We start from the raw sequence: 20,918 nt of genomic DNA, 5'->3' as shown, positions 1-20,918 counted from the left end.
GCAGACTGAATTCCCATCCAAAGCTCTGTCTCCTTGAAGGCAGGCTTAGCCATTGCTTACATACGTTATTTGGTTGATTTCTTCGTTGCAGTGGTCTAAACTTAACAGCTGTGGTTAGGGTCAGGGTCAAGTTCATCTGCAAAATATTGTGCTAAATTTTAGCATCTAGCAAGAATAGGATTTAGTAAGAATCACCTAAACCTTGAGACCCCTGTACTATCTAAGGCTTCCAAATTTGGGTAAGGTTGAACTAAGAAAAACTTGTGAATCAGTTTTAGAGGATCCAAACACAATAGGATTTTATATTATAAGTTATTGATACAGTATGCTGCTTAAAACTACTTCCAATGAAATATCCACAGGATTTAAATCACTAGACTGTTGAAAAGGCTGCTTTTTGTAATCAGGTGTATTCAGGTAAAAATTCAAAATAACTGAGAACACATTTGTTTTTGTATATCTCCATTTCTAGGATATCTATTATCTCTTCAATTTATATGTGATAAACACTTTTCCTATAATACTTGATTTACTCATCCAGTGATTTGTACATTTCCAATTTCTTTTCACTTTCAAATTCAGGAAATATATTCATATACCTTGCTAAAGTTTTACTTTAATCAAACATACCTTCAGAATTACTTGTTCTCATTTGTTATAAGCAAAGAAGCCTTCTGTTAAACACACAGCTTTGTATATATAGTCATGGGTTTTTTATTTTAAACCCTTAATTTTTTCTACTTATTTCAAAACAACATCCCATACAGATATGTTGCATAAAAATTTGTAATCTATTTTTGCTTTCTATTTCAGCATATTCTATTTGGTCATTTGATGTTTTATCTTTTAATGTTTAACAAACATCTTTGTGTAAAGTGCCGTGATTGCATTTCATCTTGATGCCCCTCAGGATTTGTATGTATGTTTTAATGTAGTCTTTAGAACAGCTATAATATTTTATCTACTCACTGAATTAAAAATATATATCCTTTGAACAATATTAAAAAGGTTACATTTAAATTCATTGAAAGTAGCATTTTTGCACATTAATTTAAGAGTGTGGCCTGGCCATCGTGGCTTAGCAGTTGAGCATCGACCTATGATCCAGGAGATCACGGTTCCCTTCCTGGTCAGGGCACATACCGGGGCTGCAGGCTCAGTCCCCAGTAGGGGATGTGCAGGAGGCAGCAGATCAATGATTCTCTCATCATTGATGTTTCTACCTCTCTCTCCCCCTCTCCCTTCATCTCTCTGAAATCAATAAAGATATATATTTTTTAAAATGGCAAAGGGAGAGGGAGGTGTATTGAAGGATAGTGAATTTAGCTACATGGTCATTTCTCAAATTTCTAAAGTGGAAAAATCAAGAGATAGCATTTTGTAAGTACACAATTTATAGTCAGAAAAATTAATAACAAAGAATGAAAGAGGTTACTCTAGGAACCGGGACTAGGGAAAGAGACCAGTGGGTAGGGAAGAATTATTTATGGTAAGTTCTGTTCCTTATTTTCTAAGCCATGTGCATGTATTTTATTTTAATTTTAGAGGGATAGAAACATCAATTTTTGCTCCACTTATTTATGCATTCATTGGTTTTTTTTCTTGTATGTGCCCTGACTAGGAATTGAACCCACAACCTTCGCATATTAGGACTACGCTCTAACCAGCTGAGCTACCTGGCCAGGTGTGCATGTACTTTAAACTGGGATAGCACAGAAAGCAAATTTCTGCTTATGCTTCAAGACCTCGATCTAATGTTACCTACTGTAGTATAAAATTCCAAACCTCCTCTCTCCTATTCAGGCACCAGGTCTTCCATTATTAGACCTGTCACATTCCATACATCTATTTATGGATCTCTTCCATCACTCTGACTTATTTAAAGGTAAAGGCAGTATTTTATCATCATTGAATCCACATCTGATCTTTAATAACTATTGAATGAATGAAAATATAAATTACTTTTTTAGAGCAAAGGCTTTGGGAAACTGCCAGATCTGGTTTGATTCCTAGGCCTTTCACTAAACAGCAGTGAGACTTTATATGACTTCAGGTGCATTACCTAACCTTTCTGACCTTCAGCTTTTTCATTACCTAAACAGTTGTTGTGAATTTGAAACAGACTGTAACATACCTAGCACACTATTGAAAGCATACTGAAATGCTCAACTCTTTGGTGCCATACTGAACATGTTAATGTTAAGTTGGTTAATAAAGATTACTGAAAACAGTGCTCTGTCTCTAAAGTTATTCTGTGCTTGTTCCCAGGACCACGCTGGATTGGTAGGCAGGCACCAACACAGAAGGCTGATTTCATGCCAAATGCAGGAAATGTCCAAGACATACCAGATAACTGGTATGGTGTTTGGTAAGGAAGATATCAAACACAAGGTTTTCTGCATGTTTTTCACATGAAAATGAATTTTTAAAACTCAAATGAATGACTCCCAACTAAAACAGAATCGCTTATGAAGACCAACTTTCATAGCAGAAACAACCATAAAAGCTGGATAAAATCTCCTAGAAATTGTTTTGAAGAAAAAGGGGCTTGTGCATCAAGATTCTGGGGAATATGAATCTCAGGTTGGTGAGCCAAAGGTCTGTTGCCTCTTTTATCCATAGATCATTTACTGAGTCTAGGCATGGGGTAAGAGACTGAGGACCTGATAAAGGACTTGAGCAATGGGCAACTGCCAAGAGGCAGAGAAACCTTGGCAGTCTCAAGGGGCACTGAAAGACAAAAATTAGACTCTAGTCTGTTAGAATATTAAATAGGAGAGACTAAGAGCTTAGTCAACCACTCAGCCTGTTTACTCACTAAGATATTTTCTGAATTCTGAAGCTGTGCAGAATGGAATGTCAAGAAACTAAGCAGAAAACCTCTGAATAAAAAAATGAATTTTTGGGGACAGTGTTTAGATACCCAGAATACAAGGATTAGAGCTACAGAACTGCTTGGGTGTAGGGTGTGGGGTATGGGGGGAAGATCCAGTGAACATTTTAGGCTCTCAACTGGAAAACCCCTGGAGGACTATTACCTATTATAAAGAGGAAAATAAGGGTAAACTAGAGGGAGAGTCTTAAGAAAACTGCATGCCAGCCTTAATTAAGCTGACTCAGGCTTTGATTTGGATTAAGGTGATCAATCCCCCCTCTACCTAGAAGAGGAAATGGTGAACCCTTTGTGTAGAAGATTATCACCATCCGAAGCCTATATAATTTGTCATACACAGTGTGCAGCATTCAATCAAAACTACCAGGCATACCAACAGAGTGGACCAAATGACCAGAAACCAAGGGGGAAAAAGACAATAGAAAGAGATTCACAGATAATCTAAATCACGGAGTTATCAGACAATAGGTTTTAAATAACTGATTCATTAGTACAAGAAAAATGTGGAGAAAGCAAGAAACAAATTCCCTAGAGAATTAGAACCTATTAAAAATAATGAATGGATATTCTAAAACTGAAAAATACAATAACTGAAATTAAGAACTCAATAGATGGGTTTAGCAGCAGAATAAATTGGAAGACAGATCAATAGAAAATATCTAGTCTGAAGCAAAAGAGAGAGAAAAGAATGGGAGACACAGAAAAGAAAGCTGACATAGATATAATTAAAATTTCTAACATCCAGATTATTGAAGTCTAGAAAACAAGGAGAGAGAGAAAGTGGGACAGAAACAATATTTGAATAATATCTGAGAAATTCCCAAACCTGATCAAAGACATTAACTCACCAATTCAAGAAGCTCTATAAACCCCAACAAGAAAAATAACAGAAAGAAACCCACCCTAAGTATTATAATACTAAAATCACTGAAAACAAAAACAAAGAAAAATCTTTAAAAGCAGACAGCAGGCCTCTGGACAGTGTGGCTCAGTTGGTTGGAGTGTCCTCCCATACACCAAAAGGTGGCGGGGTCAATTCCTGGTCAGGGTGCATACCCAGGTTGCGGGTTTGATTCCCAGAAACCGATCAGTGTTTCCCTCCTTCCCTCCCCCTCTCTCTCGCCTGTCTCAAATCAATAAAAAATTTTTAAAAAGTAGACAGCAGGGAATGGGGGGGGGGATTACTCTCAAAGGAAAAACAAAAGAACAAGATAGTTGAATTTTTAAAAAAATGGTTGTAAACTAGAAAATAATGAAATTAAATCTTTAAAGTGTTCAAATAAAAACTCCTAGGTGTAGTTAATAGAAAATTAGTAGACTAGAAAATAGTTGTAAAAATTTTCCAAATATATAGCATAGATATAAAAAATATAAGACAGGTTAAGAGATAAGAATAGTATGATATAGTTTAATTTACATTTAATGAGTTTCAAAAGGAACAGAAAAAATATTGAAAGAGCAAATGATTTAATAATTTCCAAAACTGATTAAAGATACTATTATACAGATTCAAGAAGCCCAAAGAATCTCAAACAGGAAAAAAAGAAAAAAGAAAGAAACCACCTAGCATGCCAGTAATTTTACTGTTATTTCTCATCTCTAAGCTCATCCTTCCAAACTCTGCAGTTATATTGGAGTTGTAACTCCATAAACTATATTTCCCAGATTTCCTTGCCAGCTGGCTTCCTTGTAGGTTCTGCCAATGGAAAGCACTAGAGGAAAATTATATGGCAGTAGGTAGGTGGCAATTGCCCTAAACCCAGTGATTTTTTTACATGAGACACAGTTTTATATATTAAGCCACTGAGATTTAGGGGTTATTTTACTCCTTTAGCATAAGCCTATCTTATCCTAATAAAATATGCAAAAAGAACTTTGTAAGTAGATCCTTGTACCTCCTAACATACACAAAAACAAATAGATTTACAAGTCCAGGAAGCACAGAGGGTCCCAAACAAGAGGAGCCCAAAGAGGCCCACAGCAAGACACATCATAATTAAAATGCCAAAGGTTAAAGACAAAGAGAGAATCTTAAAAGCAGCAAGAGAAAAGCAGTTAGTTACCTACAAGGGAGCACCCATACGACTGTCGGCTGATTTCCCAACAGAAACCTTGCAGGCCAGAAGGGAGTGGCAAGAAATATTCAAAGTGATGAAAAACATGGAACTACAACCAAGACTACTCTACCCAGCAAAACTATCATTTAGAACTGAAGGTCAGATAAAGAGCTTCACAGATAAGAAAACGCTAAAGGAGTTCATCACCACCAGACCAGCACTACAGGAAAAGTTGAAGGGTCTTTAAGAAGAAGCTAATGAACAAAAGAATCTGACAAACTAAATAGATCCAGAGACATTGATGCAGGAAACAGATGATCATATTTCCGAGGAAAGAGGGAAGGGCGGTGGAGGGTGGGAAGAGATTAACCAAAGAAGTTATATGCATATATGCATAATCCATGGACACAGTTAATAACAGGGTGAAGGCCTGGGGAGGGGGTGGGAGTGAAGTGGAGGGGGTCAATTGGGGGGGGAAAATGGGACACCTGTAATACTCTCAACAATAAAGATAAATTTAAAAAAAAAACACACAGAAGAATTAAAAACATAAATGAAAAAGACATTATAATGCTTTTAGAAAAGAATACAGGAAATGTTTTCATGACCTTAGGGTATGGAAGAATTTCTTAAACAATTTAACATAAAATTTAAGCACTATTCATCAACAGACAGAACTAAGAATGAAAAGACAAACTAGAAAAAAGCTATAATTTGCAAAACATAACCAACAAAGAGCTTGTGTCCATAATATATTAAAAATTCCACCCTGCCAGTGTTGCTCAGTGGTTAGAGTGTCAGCCCATGCAGTGAAGAGTCGCAGGTTCGATTCCCAGTCAAGGGGCATATATGTGGGTTGCAGGTCTGATCCTGACCTGTGTGGGAGGCAACCAATTGATGTGTCTCTCCCACATTGATATCTCTCTGTCTCTGTCTTTTTCTCCCCCTCCCTCCCTTCCTCCTTCCTTCCCTTCCACTCTCTCTAAAAATCAACAGAAAAAATATCCTCTGGTGAGGATTAACAACAAAAAAATAAAAAATAATTCCTATAAATCAGTAAGAAAAAGACTTGAGTAGACACATAAAGAAACTAAAGACTAATAAACATACAGAAAGGTATTGAATGTCATTAACAATCATGTTAAAATTAGTAATATACATGTAACAAGCTGGCTAAAATTCAAAAGTATGCCAATAGCAGATATTGGAGAAGGTTGGGATAACAAGAACTCTCATTTACTCCTGGTGAGAATGTGCATAACCACTCTGGAATATATTATATGGTATTGCAGACTCATCTACTAAGACACAGCATTTCCACTTATAGATATACATACTACAGAAATATGTGTTTATGTACAGCAGGAATCATATATAACACTGCAAATGGCCCGGCCGGGCATGGCTCAGCAGTTGAGTGTCGACCCAGGATCTAGGCAATCGGGGTTCGCCCGGATCAGGGCACATGCCCGGGTTGCAGGCTAGCGGCTCAATGACTCTCTCATCATTGGTGTTTCTATCTCTCTCTCCCTCTCCTTTCCTCTCTCTGAAATCAATAAAGATATATTTAAAAAAAAAAAAAAAGCAAAAAATTCTACTAAAAAAACAACTGCAAATGGCAGCATTATTCATAATGTACAAAAACTGAAACCAACTCAAATGTCTATTCAACAGTGTATGGGCAATATTATGGCATTGTCCTAGAATGTACATTAACAAAACTGAATGAACTATACAAATTAAAACAGGCTGCAGCTAAAGAACAACATAGATGAATCTTTAAAATAACCATTGAATGAAGGAAGCCAAACACCAAAAATATATACTCTGATTCTGTTTACAAAAAGTTGAAAATCCAGGACAAGAAAATGACTACTTATTTAGAGATACAGACGTAGACAGTAAAACTACAAAGCAAAGCAAAGGAATGACTGTCACGAATCATGAGAAAATGGTTACCCCCGAGGTACCACCTGCAGGGTAGGACACATGACCCAGGAGGGGCTCAAAGGGGCTCCTGAGGTGCGGATTTGAAAATTATCTGGGTGGCGGTGACACGGGTGCTCGTGCTTACTGCCTTCTATTCTTTATACCTCTGTGTATCTCAAAATTTAAAAATAAATTTCAAACTATAACAGCATCATAGTCATGAACATGCATGATCTCTATGCTCTCTGGGAGACCAAGAGAGACTATTTCCCTCACTTTCCAGAAAGGACACTGAAACCTGGTAAGTGTTGAAACCAGATCTAGTACCCAAGGTCAGGGTTTTGCCACTCATTACCCAGATTCTGCCTCCAGAGAGACACAGGAAATGATGGTGAACTTGGTAAAAGCTCCCGTCTTAAAAAATACTCCAAACGAGGCTCTTTAAGGCTTCTGGCAGGGACATTTTATTTTTTGGTTAAAGCCACATCAATAGAAATGCTATAAAAACAAACATGTAAACAAGGTATCAGAACTTTGGTTCACTGAAATATCTCACACCTAAAGCATCTGAGGTACAAAGGCACCTTGCTAGGTGCCAGACAACCTGACTCTGCTGCAACCGCTCTGACGCGAGACGGCACAGGCTGACTGGAAAGGCTGGGACCGAGGTCACCCAGGACCCTCCCCTGTCCACTTGGTCTGCTCCAGACAAACATTCACTACTCCAAAGACCCGCCTGACAGGGGCTGGAACGTACAAAGGTGTTTGTCACGTTGAACTTGAAGACAAAGGGCTGTGGGACCAGGAAGAGGAAGGGCAGGAAAAGATGTCAGTCAGCTTCTGTTGATCCACATGGCCTCAAGAACTCCTGCCCTCGTTCATGGAACCACTTATTGGAGACTGTAAACAGATAAAAAGTATGTTACAATCCTGTTGGTTAGATTAGCCCCCCAAATTAATGGCTCCTTCAGGATGAATCCTGCACTGGGCCTGTGATTCAGACCTGAGTACCACATGGTCTGAGGTCTCAAGTTGCTCAGGAGCTAGTGAGGAACACATATGTATAAACAGATAATTGTACAAAAGTCTGCCAGTGACATAAGATGCATGTGTGTAAAGTTGCCAAAGAAAGAGAGCCAAAGGGCATCTAACCGTGTGAGGGAAGGGAAGGCCCCAGGGCTGGGCATAAAGCTGAATAAGAGTTGTCCAGGGGAAAAGATGGACAGACCATGATGGTTCCCATACCGAGGGGGTCCAGGGAGTAGGAACAGGGTGAGAAAGGCATCAAGGCATGAACCACCCTGGTGTGTGTTAAGGACCCCAGCCAAGTTGATATTACTGGAAAGTGGAGGGTGGGAACTGAAAGGTAGGAGATGAGGACAAGGAAGCCTGTCAAGATGGGGGAGGGCCTGGACATCAACCTCAGGAGCTGTGGGCCAGCAGATCCAATCTGTGTGCCGTGGGTAGCCAAGTGATCAACTAAAGCTGTCCAAATTGGCATGAACCATGACTTCATTCCTCAACAGACTCTTTCACAATGAGTAAAACAAATTTATTCTAATGCACTACAGGAGCCATAGAACATTTTAAATATAAGCTAACTAAAGAATGCAGGTACTTAGTTGAAAAAATCAAACTGTCTACAAAGCTTATATTGATAAACAGCAATCTTCTACCTACCCCTTCCCACCACCGATCCCCGCTTCCAGAGGACATTCAACTTCTTCACTTGTTTCTTCTGATATTTATCCTTTTTCTAAATAACATGCTTATAGTGCTATTTCTTGACTTTCAATTTTGGAATTCTTTTATTCTACCCCGTAAAACACATACTATTACCTCCTAACTGCCTAATATAGTTAAATCACAGGTCTTAGTTACATTAATATTCAGTGTTACATTGTTATGTCATGTGAATATTGCTCACACATGAGCCACCTAATAGATTATACTTTTATTTCCTTTCTTGTACAACTTTTCCTCGGTCAGCAAATTGCCTCAATTTTCATTTTCATTTGCTCAATTTTCTGTGAATCTATCACTATTTATCCCCAAAACTCCCCAGGAGGGCTACAAACTCATCTCTTTGGAATCCCTTCCTGTCATGTGCTGGTTCAAGCCTCTCCGTGGCTCACGGTGCTTTCAGAATAAGGCCCAAGCTTCAGCCTCTGCGGTTTGATCCCAGCCTCCAGCCTCATCTCTTGATCCCTATGCCACAGGCCTCCCCTTATCCAAGTGACAAAGGGAGCCAGTTCCCACACCTGTGGTACTGGTTTTAGCCTGTGCCTTGTTGCTGTGCCTTGCTTTACTGGGACACCCCTTCCCTTCTCTGATTCCGGTTCTCCCCCAAGGTTCCCTCAGGGCCCTTGCCAGAGTCCATCGCTCTGGGGAGCCATCCTGGACCTCTGATGCTTGTCCAGCTATTCTTTCTCAGGGCTTCCTCGGCTCTCTTGGCATCTCCAAGAGTGAACTCAAATGGTTGTCATGGCACATACCCAGTTTGGCACATAGACAGCGATGTGGCTGGGTGGAACTACCAGTTAGCAGGATTAAAAAACAACAACAACAAAAAACACTTCAAAAAGGGAGACAGTCTTGGCTTTGTGAAAATCTGGCAGCAGCTGTTTCCCAGCTCAGAGTCTAGGGATGACCACTAAAACTCAGGCCGAGGCCACCAAGGCCAACACCACTCCTTAAGCCACTCACCCCACTTGCAACCCACAAGCACAGGGCAAGCAGCGTGTCTCGTTCGGTAGTCGCCTTCCCCACTCCGCAAGAGGTTGTACCAGAATACTGCTGTGCCCTGCAGAAAAGAGACAGCCTGTCAGACAACATCCTTAGACATGGGCTCGAGAACCTGACTCTGAGCACCACAGAGTCCCTCCCTGAGCAGAAACACCTTCACTTTCCCATGTACAGGGGGACAGGACTCTGGGATTCCAGCAATAGAAAAGATCCCCAGAAAGCACCTACGCTTCACAGGGTGGTGGATGTCTGCAAACCTACCTGCCCCTACGGGACCTCCCTCCTTATTTCTTCTTCCCAGATGGAAGCTGAGGTTATAAGGTCAGAATTTAGACAAGAATGGGCTAAGGCCCCTCCCAGTGAGAGTCAAGCAGACCAGGGAATGGGACTGGGGAACATAAAGCCCTGCTTCAACATCAGAACCTGAAGAACCAGAACTTACCTTCTTAGGCCAAATTGCAGCCCCCAGATCAGGAAAGACAGTGGCACCACCAGCTTCTACATCACTCATCTGAGAATACAAGGCATAGAACTTGGTCCTTCTACCCAAGGATTTCAGCGCAACTGAGCCATGAAGGATATGACAAGGTGTGCAGATCAGCCTCCTCTGAGCATGAGCAGCATGGCTTGGAGGCTCTGCTCCACAGCCAGCCCTTCAGCTAAGAAAGACTCTTCCCTAAATCCTGCTTAATCTGTATGATTCATCAGGACAAACAATGCCATGGGCACTCAGGAGCTGCAGGCCGGCAGGAGACCCACATCCCAGCTGTCCTCAGAGGGGAACAATCTAAGTCTGTACCCAGAAAATGCCTGCCTGACCTCCACCCCTTATGTCCCCATTCAGCCTGGGCCTTACCTAAGCCACTATACCCCATGAGCTGCCCTGACCAGGAGCTCCCTGATGCGTCCAACACCATCTGTGGCCCCTACTGTGGGCTGTTTCTCTGGCTCTAAAAACTTGTTGCTCTAGTTAGACCTCCACCTTCCCAGAACAGAGCCTTCCCCAGGCCATCTGGGTGGGTAGGTAGGGCATTGTCTCTACAGAAGCCCTGCTTTCTCCCATGGTAAAGCCTCAAACTAAACAGAATACAAATTCCATGGAAGCAAGGCTGCACTCATGCCCACAGAGTGTACCTCAACTCAAGCCCAAAGCACCAATTCATTCTCATCTGGCTCTCTCACTTCAAGTTTTTTGCCTCTAATGTAATAACATTTGCAGTTAATAAATATTTCCACAGGACACATACCAGACAGACTGAAGGACACTCGACAGACATGGAAAATGAGTAAGATGAAAACCCCTAATGGCCACAGACCTGAGAATCAAATCCAGACTCTTTTCTAGAACCCAAAGGCCCTGTCAGTCTCACCAGCCTCTCCCTCTAGCCACTATCAATCCATGTCTCTGAGCCACCAGCCTTTTTCTATTTTTCCAACATCCCACGCTCCTTCTCTCTTCCAGGTCTCCACACACTCTCTCCTCTGCCAGAAACCAAGTTCCACCAACTAATTTCCACTCAACCTTCAAGTCTCAATATTGACATGTTACTTCCCAAGGGAGGACTTCTCTGAATGCCAACCCTGAGCTGTCGTCCTCAAAGCTGTTGTCACCATGGTAACGAAATAATTACCTCTCCTATATTTAAAGTAAGCCTCTCATATTAGACTGTCAGCCTTAGAAGAGAGGCCACACATGTCCTGCTCACCAGAATGTTCATGGCAGTCTCCAGCACATAAAAGCCACACAATAAAAACTTAAATGAGAAACCAGAGGGGAAAGTGGACACAGGCATCTGTCTCTAAGTTTCTTAACAGCTTCTACACCTCTTTAGGGCTGGCTCTCTCAGCAGAGAGGGGAGGAAACTGTTGCTCATGTGAGGAAAACCCAACGGCTGTGGCTGGAGTACAAGTAGTCTGTGGGAGACAGGACACCAAGTGTGGCAGACAGGAGAAACAAAGGCGGCTTTCATGTAAGAGCACCTCACGACTACTTCCTCACTCTGCTGCCAAGGAGGGAACTTTCTGGGGCACCCACCCCAAAATTTCAGACTAGCAAAATTCCCTGGGCCCATCAAAAAGGAGCCAGGAATGTGAAGGTCCTGAGGGCCAGGGGGAACCCATAGATGGAAACAAAGGCCAACTCCCTACTCCAGCCAAGAAGGGTACTGAGGGCCAAAAGGGCCCAGCCATTGAGCAAGGCTGGTGCTTTCAGCCCTGACAGGAGTGGAAATGAGAGCTTTCTGGACCCAGACTCCTCCTAAGGCCCACACACTGCACACATCATACTCACGTAGTTTAAGAATGTGGCCACACGGTTCCCCGTCCCTAAATGCTTGAAAACATCTTGCTCATCGCTCTATAAAATTAAGTGAGAGTGAAAAGGCAGACCTGGACCCGATACTTACATAGTTAAGAAACGTCGCTAACCTATTCCCCTCTGTTTTGAGGCCGCTGTCGAAAGGTCGCTGCAACAAACAACAACTTTCACCCAAGTTTGCAACTGACTTCACCCACCACCCACCGACTGGGACCAAAAGGGTCAGGGAAGGTAATAAGTTTGCGTTCCATCCATCAGCCTGGACCATGGGCAAAGGCTGCCAAGCACACCCTAGCAGGGCATGGGGAGGGGGTAGGAACAGCTTTCAGAGAGACCTAGTGAGGTCCTCTGCTGTACAGTCAGGGCAAAGAATGACAGGGTTGGGCAGGAAGAACACTCCCCACATCACAGGGAAAACACCCAGGCTGCACTGGGCTCTGCACGCCCCGTGGTTCCAGATTTGGGCTTTTCCAAAAACAAAGAGTTGGCCCTGGTGAGGCGAGGGATCCTGATATGGAGGCTGAAGTGCTTCTACAAGCTCCAGCTTTCTCAAACCTGGAGCAGGCCCCTCTGAAAGCACCGGTGATTTGGGCCTTACCCTAGAGAAGTCAAAATGCGGTTCGTACTGTCCTCCCATTCCGTAATTAGCAACCTGGTGGGAAATAACAACGTAGGACCTTGTCAGCAGCATGAACAGCCCCAAAGCAGCCCATCTCCCCAGGGGAACTATCTTCCCAGGTAACAACTAGAACAACCTGAACCCTCAAACAACCACAACCTCCAAGACCAGCCTCTCTAAGGTGGAAGGTATCTATGCCCAGCCAGCACGGGCAGAGCAAACACTGCAAACATGTCTACAGCCAGAGGAAGGGTAAGGTTGCAGCACAAATGTGGTTTCCCAAACAGAGCAAGATGAGCCACCTGCATGTGGCCACTGTGAAGCTCCAGCCCTTCAGGGACACTCAGACGGCAGCAGGGGGAGCCCTTGAGACAGGCCCTGGCCTGAGCCCTGTTTGTTTGGGAGATAATGAGGTCATCCAGAGGAAAGCCACCAACCAACTCAAGATTGGGATTTTTTTTAATACTAGTTTGGGAGCTTCTCAGTGTCTGGCACTGCTCCTGCCATGTCTGTCTCCATGCCCCAGGAGCTGTTCCTGGTCAGGCTGGGCAGGGTGAACATATTCCTCCATCCACAGTGGTCCACTGCATGAAGTACTTCTGCCTCCACGTGAAGCAACAGGACATGGGCGGCGGCTGCAGGGTGGCCAGAGCTGCTGCCCTACTTCAGCGCCCCCAGCAGGAGCCCGGACCTGGAATAGGACCTGAGCCACCTCAGCCGCAGCAACTACCAGGTGTCATTAATTGGATTAGAAATTATAAACGTCTTTGTGAATAGTTTATCAGCACAATGTAAGTCCTAGATCACAATGGTTATTTTAGCTTCAGGAGACAGAGACAATGTTCAAGATGTTCAGAATCTGATATGAAAGCTGGTCAATCAAGTGGCACCATCAAAGTCCATCTGGGAACACTTGGCTACTGTGTCATACTGAAGCCCTAAAAATCTTTGGGGCTCAGCTATTAGTCCTCAGAAAATTGGTACTTTCAGTGTATTATTCTCAGCAATTTCAACCATCAGGTGAGAAATGCTGCAAAACCGGCAACAATGGGGGCTTCGTGGGCAAGGGCAGGGAAGTGGGTTTTACCAGAGAGAATCCTCCTGTTGGAGCATAAACAGTATTTGTCTCATGGAATGAAGTGCAGAATTTGGGCAGCATGGTTTTCAGTCTCCACAAAAATAAAAATGTTGATACGAAAAATCAGGGGATGAAAAAATGCTGTCATCCACTGCTTCAGCCTTCAAGATTCCCACACCAAAAACACCTGGAAATCCAGTCATTGTTTCGGCAGGTGGCCCAAAGGCTGGAGGTGCCTCTAGGGAGGAAAATGCTAGGGCAGTTGGTGAACTGACAGTACAAATGCTTTTTCTGTGGGTCCACTCTAGTCAAGAACTTAAAAGAAAATTTTAAACATGACTGTGGTCATTGTGCCACTGCACTCGGGAAAATTCCATCACTGCTTGTCATATGACTGTATTTTCCAACACTCCCACTTGTTGGATGGAGTGCTTACATGTTCGGATCCCAGGTAGAGGAAGAGCTGCCTTGCTCTAGTTGGCTTATCTTTTTTTTTTTTTTTAATGTGTTTTGTTGTTGTTTTTCAGAGAGAGGAAAGGAGAGGGAGAGAGGGAATAGAAACATCAATGATGAGAGTCACTGATCGGCTGCTTCTTGCACGCCCCCTACTAAGGACAAAGCCTGCAACCCGAGCATGTGCCCTGACTGGGAATCAAACCATGACCTCCTGGTTCATAGATCGACATTCAACCACTGAGCCACTCTGGCCAGGCTAGCTGGCTTTAACAGTTAGGGAACCACATTTGATCATGGTGCTGAAGCTACTGTACCTACACACTATCTAATACTGTTCCCATATAGTGCAAGTGTCATGGAAACTTCTGGATTTGCAGCAATCAGATTTACTGGGCAAACTCTGGTCCCCAGATTCATACCTTTAGTAATAAGCCATTGCACATCAAAACTGATTCCTGTGAGGAGGCATTCATTTGAACCTTTAGAAAGTTGGTCATTTGAAATTTATGGGTTTTTATAGTGCTTAGATCAGAGTCAAGGCAAAAAAAAAAAAAGCACTTTTTTGGTGAGGCTGAGAGTTTGATGAGTTGGGAGTCAGAAGTGTTTTCAATTTTAAGAGAATTCTAGCAGTGTAGTCTCTCTTCTTCTATTTGGCTCTCATCCCATTCACAATAAAACCTCAACTGCCCCCTTATCTTCTAAATGATCTAAAACAAACACATCAACTACAGCTGGAAAAGTGTCAACAAGTAGCAGAAGAACCAGTTCCTATCCAGAAGGCTGCAGTGTTCCCACAGAGACGCTCATGTGCCTTTATCACACTGCAAGCAGTCCATGTGGAGTGAGCACTTAAGAGACAGAGGCTGAAGCCCAGGTTACTGTCCCCCAGACCATGTAGGATCAAAGCTTTCAGCAGTGACTGGCAAAGGAAATGCCAAGGCAGCTCCTAGAAGAATGACGCGAACAAAAATGCTGTCTCACCCTGGCCAGTGTGGCTTAGTTGGTTGGAGCATCATCGCGTGCACCGGAGGGGCGCAGGTTTGATTCCCAGTCAAGGCACATACCCAGGTTATGGGTTTGAGTCCCCAGTCAGGGCATGTATTGGAAGCAATCTTGGATCCATGTTTCTCTCTCACTCTGATGTTTCTCTCTCTCTTTCTCCCTCCCCCTTCCTCTCTCTTTAGAATCAATGAAAACCATATCCTTGGTGAGGATTTAAAAAAAAAAAAAAAAAAAAGATGTCTCAGCCCCCTGGCAGTGGTCTGGATCTTCTAGAAGAGCCTTGACTATAAGAGCCCCTCCACTGGGAATTCTGGCACTCAGATTCCCATCATCCATTGAGCTACAATGTGATGAGAGGCCAAGTAAGATGAAAACAGGGTTGTGACAGAGAAGCCAATCCAAGCAAAAGGTGCTGTTTTCTGGGGCTGTATGTGAGATAGGGTACAGAGAGTACAGTGAGGCGGCCAGCCAGGAGAGCAACAGAGGCACATGTTCTGTCCACTCTTCTCAGCCACTCAGTCCAGGATACGGAATCAGCCAATCAAGCAAAATGTTGTACTTGATCAGGACCATGAGAATTCTAACACCAGCTCTGATGTGCGAGAAGTAGTCACCGATATCTTAACAACAAAAAGCCTGCTCTAGGAAGATATGAATCACAACAAAGCCAACTGGGATGCATCTAGTGCAGTGAGAGCCCTTATTTCTCTTGAAATGGTGGTGTTCTCACACATAAGAAAGGAAGCGGGAAATGTGGCAAAGTCCTCTACCTATGAGCTTCTGCAGAACTTACTTAAAGATTAGACTTAAAAACTCAACATAAAGTTGAGTTGAACTGAAAAGGCTATATAAAGTTTTCACAAGATTGTCTGTAAGGTAATCAGCATGTTTTGTATTTTATTTTATTTTAAATATATCTTTATTGATTTCAGAGAGAGGATGGGAGAGGGAGAGAGAGATAGAAACATCAATGATGGGGGAGTCATTGATCAGCTACCTCCTGCAAGCCCCCCACTGGGGATTGAGCCCAACAGGGAATCAAACCGCGACCTCCTGGCATAGGTCGATGCTCAACTGCTGAGCCATGCCAGCCAAGCTCAGCATGTTTTTTAAAAACTGTGGTTGAGCTCTGGTAGGTGTGGCTCAGTTGGTCCAGTGTTGTCCTGTGCACCAAAAGGTTGCCGGTTCAATTCCTGGTCGGGGCACATGCCCAGGTCATGGTTTGGGACCCCAGCTGGGGTGTGTATAGGAGGTAACCTATTGATGTTTCTCTCTCTCTCCCCCCTCTCCCTTCCTCTCTCTCTAAAATCAGTAAAAACATATTTTTTTTAAAACTGTGGTTGACTTCACACATATCCATAAAGATGACCTTCAAATTTGGTTTTCTGATTGCTGACACAGCTATAGACCAAGGAGAGGGAGGGAGGGAAGGAGGGAGTGAGGGGGAGAGAGAGAGAATCAATTTGCTTGGATGTGTTCAGGCATAAGATTTTTTCCAAATGATCAATATTCTAATACAATCTGTGGCTGATCAGACCCAAATGCCAAGCCTAAAGGTGAAGAGTGAGATCCTTAAACACATAGAAACTCTGGCCAAACAGATCCAGTAGACTAGAAAAATGCCAGTGAAACTTCTCTGACAGTGTCTCAGGCCATCACTTTACAACAGAACCCAGGAGTTTCGATGTTCAGAAGATGGCCAGTGCTGACTTGAACTCAACAGATGAGGATTCATTATTAGGAACTTCACTCAAAACTTTTCAGCACAGTGCTGCCACATGTCTTCACCATCACCTCTGAAATGGGCAGGGAGCCAGGGGTCCATAGCAGGTACTTTGAGAAGAGCACTCCATCTTCACCAGCCAACTGGTCCAGGCTGCTCACTTCTACCAACGTACCACAGAACACTTTACCTCCAAGAAGAGCAGACTAGGACTCAGCACCATGCCCTCTGGCGATATTTATAACTCTCTCTCAGAGGTGTCCCTGGATCAACTCAGGATTTCAGCTTCTGTAGTCGAGAAGATATGATGAATGTGCCTGCCATGCCCACCACTGCTTCCTAGCTCCTAGTCACATAGAAGACAATGGATATTCGCTGAATGTCAACTGTTTGAATGCTGGCAGGCATGCTTACTTCTGGCTTCCCAATGTGGCGTCACTTTATATTCACAGCATTATGCAGTCATACATTTTATTGGACAAGCCTCCCAAAGCCTGGCCCTGGGCACCTTGGGAGCCCATCTATCCAGAAATATCCCCTCCCAATCCAAGGTCCCAGGGACCAGCCATACCTGCAACAATTCTGCAGTCTTTACTGTCAGCCCTGTGATGTGCTGCATCCGACGATTCACTCGAGCCACAACAGGATCATCGTTCTCCTCCAGCCAGGAGCTAAGTCAAAAGAAGAGAGAGAGAAAGAGAGGTAGGGAAGACAGGCTTAGATGAGGTCCTGCACTCTCTCCCCAAAGTCAGGGCCAGCACTAACAGGCTGCAGGGGTGTGTGCTCCAAGCAGGGGAGGTGCCAGCAGGTAGGACTAACCAAGCCACCCTCCCATGGGAGTCCTTGGGTAGGGCCTGGGAGGCCCTGGAGTTGGTGCCTGAGCAGTCACCCTGCCACCATCACCTTTGCTGACCTTTTGGAAACCCTGTAGCTGGCAACAGTGAGGACGCCTGTCTTGGGATCACGAACAGTGGCTCGTGCAAGCTGGAAGGTAGGAAGAGAGGGCAGACTTATCCTTCTTTGCCTGGAGTGTTTTCCTGGAAAGACTGGGACCAGATCTGCCAGTCAGGCCAATGGGAGAAGAAGCTTTGTGGTCAATGGCTCTAGTCAAGGCCCACGATCCTGCAAGCCAGGCCAGCACAGTAGTCTGAGGCTTCTACATTCCTGGTCTGCTGTCAGACCCTGGCCACCAACCTGCTCAGTCTCTGCCCACCTCCGCTTTCACCCAGGTCTGTGCTGTCTACAGAGTTATGCCTATGGAGTCGGCTTGTCCACCCACCCATCTGCCCAGACAGCCCCTTTTCTCACCAGGCCCACGTAGCACCCCTACCTGAGCACAGTCTGCGTGTGGCTGCTCCTGCCATTCAGACTGTGCCACCATCCCTGAGTCTCAACCTTGAATGCTCCTCTCAACCTGGTCAAGTCCACAGTCCTTCTGCACCTCAGTGGCCTCCTCTGCCAAGAAACCTACCCAAACATTCTCCAGCTGCCCCAGTTTACACTGGGCTTCCACTGCTGTGGAAGCAAATACAGGAGGCAGTTTCCACTCCCTTAGGTAAAGTCTCATAAGATCAGATGATAGAATCAGGAAAGGATTCTACAAGAGGAAATAAGTGAACTGCTGCCTGGAAGCCAGCCACCTCACACATACACTTCACATCCACACACAGCCCTCACCTACCTTATCTCTCCCCAGTCTCCATAGACAGATGCAGTGATATACTCCCAGGAAGGTCCTGCTGCCCAGAGCCAGCCCCCAGTGCTTCAGCTGTGGACTGTCCTAATGAATTCACATGTGTGGGACCACAGACCCAGGTACCCCACCGCAACAGCACTTCCCCTTCATTTCAATAAGCACTTAATGAGTGCCTACAACATGTTTGGTGCTATGCTGGGTGATTAAAACTTGGCCCCTGCCCTCGTACAATTCAGCCAAGTGAGGAAAGCAGAAAACTAGCTGGGAAATTGCAGCAGAGCATGGGAAGAGATGGGAGGGGGCTATGCTTAATGTCAGTGGGAGCCCAGTCTGCAGGGTCAAGAATGGTTTCCTACAGGGGGGGACCACCTAGCTGCGACTTGAAGGGTAAGCAGGAGTTAGCCTAGTGAGGGAGTGTTACAGCAATGCAGAGGGCCAGGGATGAAAATGGGTGTGGCATTGTATGTGGACTAGAAGTTAGACACAAGAGAAGAGAACAGGCTAAAGAGGCAAGTGGGGTCTGGGTCTGGATGTGACCTTGTGGCCAATAAGAAACAGGAAAGGCTTTTATACAGGGGAGGGAATCTCAGTCTGAATGTAAGAAGGATCCCTGTGGACACTTCGTGGAAAGCTAAGGAGGGACCAGAGTGGGAACAAGGCGGCTAGTGAGAAAGTCAAGGCAGAAGTGAGGGCAAGAGATGATGGTAGCCTGGGCAGGGGTGGCAGAGGGACAGAGAAGAGCAGATGGACCAGAAGGTGGTCAGGAGGTGAAATCAACCAACCTGGACACTATGCTGCTATAGCATGTTCTGGTAAGATGGCCAGTGCACCCAGGACAGAGGGCTTTCCTGAGAGTGCCTGCCTAGGGCTCATCCCTGATGACAACTGCAGCTGCAGCTAGACTCCATCCACGAATCTGAACCTCCTTGCTGGCCAGACACCCACAGGAGATTCTGGGCAGCTGTGCTCTGCTCCAGAGGACAGATAGGGTTATTTTGAAAACAGACTGGGGACTCACAGGCAGCTGCCAAGCATTCCCCACAGGCTAAGTTAAGCTCATCGGCCCCACTTCAAAGCCAGCATAGCATCTGTCCCTCACAGGCTCCGGAAAAGGAGAGGTCAACATGTTTCGCTCTTCACATGGCTTCTGTTCAAAGACAAGTTTTCCCAACATCCCCCCCCACCGCCCCTGCCACACACATGCATCTGTGCAGCCCCCCTTCCTCTCACACACACACACACACACACACACACACACACACACACACACACACAGAAATGTATCACTGCCTGGGTCTAAAGGACATGTGAGGAATTTTTCAGGAGATTCTGACACAACAGTGTTTCTCTCACCCAGCAACTAGGAAATTGGTTTCCTTCCTTGGAAGGCTTTGGAGCTGATCTAGGGAGTGCAAAGGGGTGTCCCCATTCTCTACACACACTGGTTAGACCCTCCCTTGGCCACATCAATGACACAACTGATTCTAGTACCTCAAATCAAGGTTGCTCCAAGATGAGGTCACGGGGGCAGGACAGGAACCTAGTTTAGGTCTCATCATGAACATTGGCCTCCTGGCCTCTACAATTCTATCAGGAACAGAACAACAGCAGATCTAGCTAAACCTCCCTCCTAATCACCAGTAATGGGAGAGGGGTGGGGATATAGCAAAGCAGTTCTCTTTGGAAGATGTCAAACGAAAACAAATCTTTTATGAATAGAAATATAAAAATAACTTTAGCCTGGCTCAGCGTGCCTCAGCTGTTGAACATCGACCTAGGATCCAGGAGATCAAAGTTCGGTTCCCTGTCGGGGCACATGCCCGGGTTGCGGGCTCAGTCCCCAGTAAGGGGTGTGCCAGAGGCAGCCAGTCAATGACTCTCTCATTATTGATGTCTCTCTCTCTTCCTCTCCCTTCCTCTCTCTGAAATCAATAAAGATATATTTTAAATAAATAAATAAATAACTTTAAAACATGATGACATATACAAAACCAATAGCCAACTGCATACATAGCAGTGAAATACCAGAGGAATTTCCAGTTAATTCAGGCACCAGACAAGGATGCCTCTTATATCAATGCTCCACAAGTTCTGGGCAGCTCAATACACACTAAAAACAAAGCAATTAGAACTATTAAGAAAGAGAAGACAAAATTTTTCTAAGTTGCAGGTATACTATCTGAACAACCCAAGAGAATCAGCTAAAAAACAAAGGAGGAATATGTGTCAACGACAAGCTGTGATCTGCACAAGTCTCAGTTTCCTCGTGGGCAAGGTGAACATAATGACATAGCCTGCTTAATAGACCTATCAGTTAACATATGTTAAGCACTTAGAACAGGGCCTGTCACACTGAAGAACTCCATAAATATTAGCTATTATATGAAATATATTTTTATAATC

The 20,918-nt window shown here is 44.2% G+C and overlaps 1 protein-coding gene across 7 annotated transcripts in view; it reads right to left on the bottom strand.

The window, feature by feature from the left end:
• Positions 1 to 7,130: 7,130 nt before the first annotated feature.
• P4HA2 (prolyl 4-hydroxylase subunit alpha 2) overlaps positions 7,131 to 20,918 on the bottom strand; it is a 34,119-nt gene continuing 20,331 nt past the window's right edge. For 5 of the 7 annotated variants that reach the window (XM_087816397.1, XM_087816396.1, XM_087816399.1 and 2 more), the window contains 7 exons: positions 17,733 to 17,803; positions 17,391 to 17,490; positions 12,540 to 12,593; positions 11,915 to 11,980; positions 10,067 to 10,135; positions 9,586 to 9,682; positions 7,131 to 7,779 (listed from right to left, as the gene is read on the bottom strand). In XM_087816397.1, the coding sequence (XP_087672523.1) occupies positions 7,709 to 7,779; positions 9,586 to 9,682; positions 10,067 to 10,135; positions 11,915 to 11,980; positions 12,540 to 12,593; positions 17,391 to 17,490; positions 17,733 to 17,803 (528 nt within the window). In that variant the 3' untranslated portion in view covers positions 7,131 to 7,708. Of the gene's footprint in view, positions 7,780 to 9,585; positions 9,683 to 10,066; positions 10,136 to 11,914; positions 11,981 to 12,029; positions 12,090 to 12,539; positions 12,594 to 17,390; positions 17,491 to 17,732; positions 17,804 to 20,918 lie in introns of all 7 variants that reach the window. The other 2 variants (XM_016197111.2, XM_087816400.1) reach the window with 2 other exon arrangements.

Source organism: Miniopterus natalensis, chromosome 4, assembly GCF_054644295.1.
Source record: "Miniopterus natalensis isolate mMinNat1 chromosome 4, mMinNat1.hap1, whole genome shotgun sequence".
Taxonomy (NCBI): Eukaryota; Metazoa; Chordata; class Mammalia; order Chiroptera; family Miniopteridae; genus Miniopterus; species Miniopterus natalensis.
The sequence above is the reverse complement of the archived record's forward strand: the minus strand, read 5'-3'. Positions and strand labels throughout refer to the sequence as shown.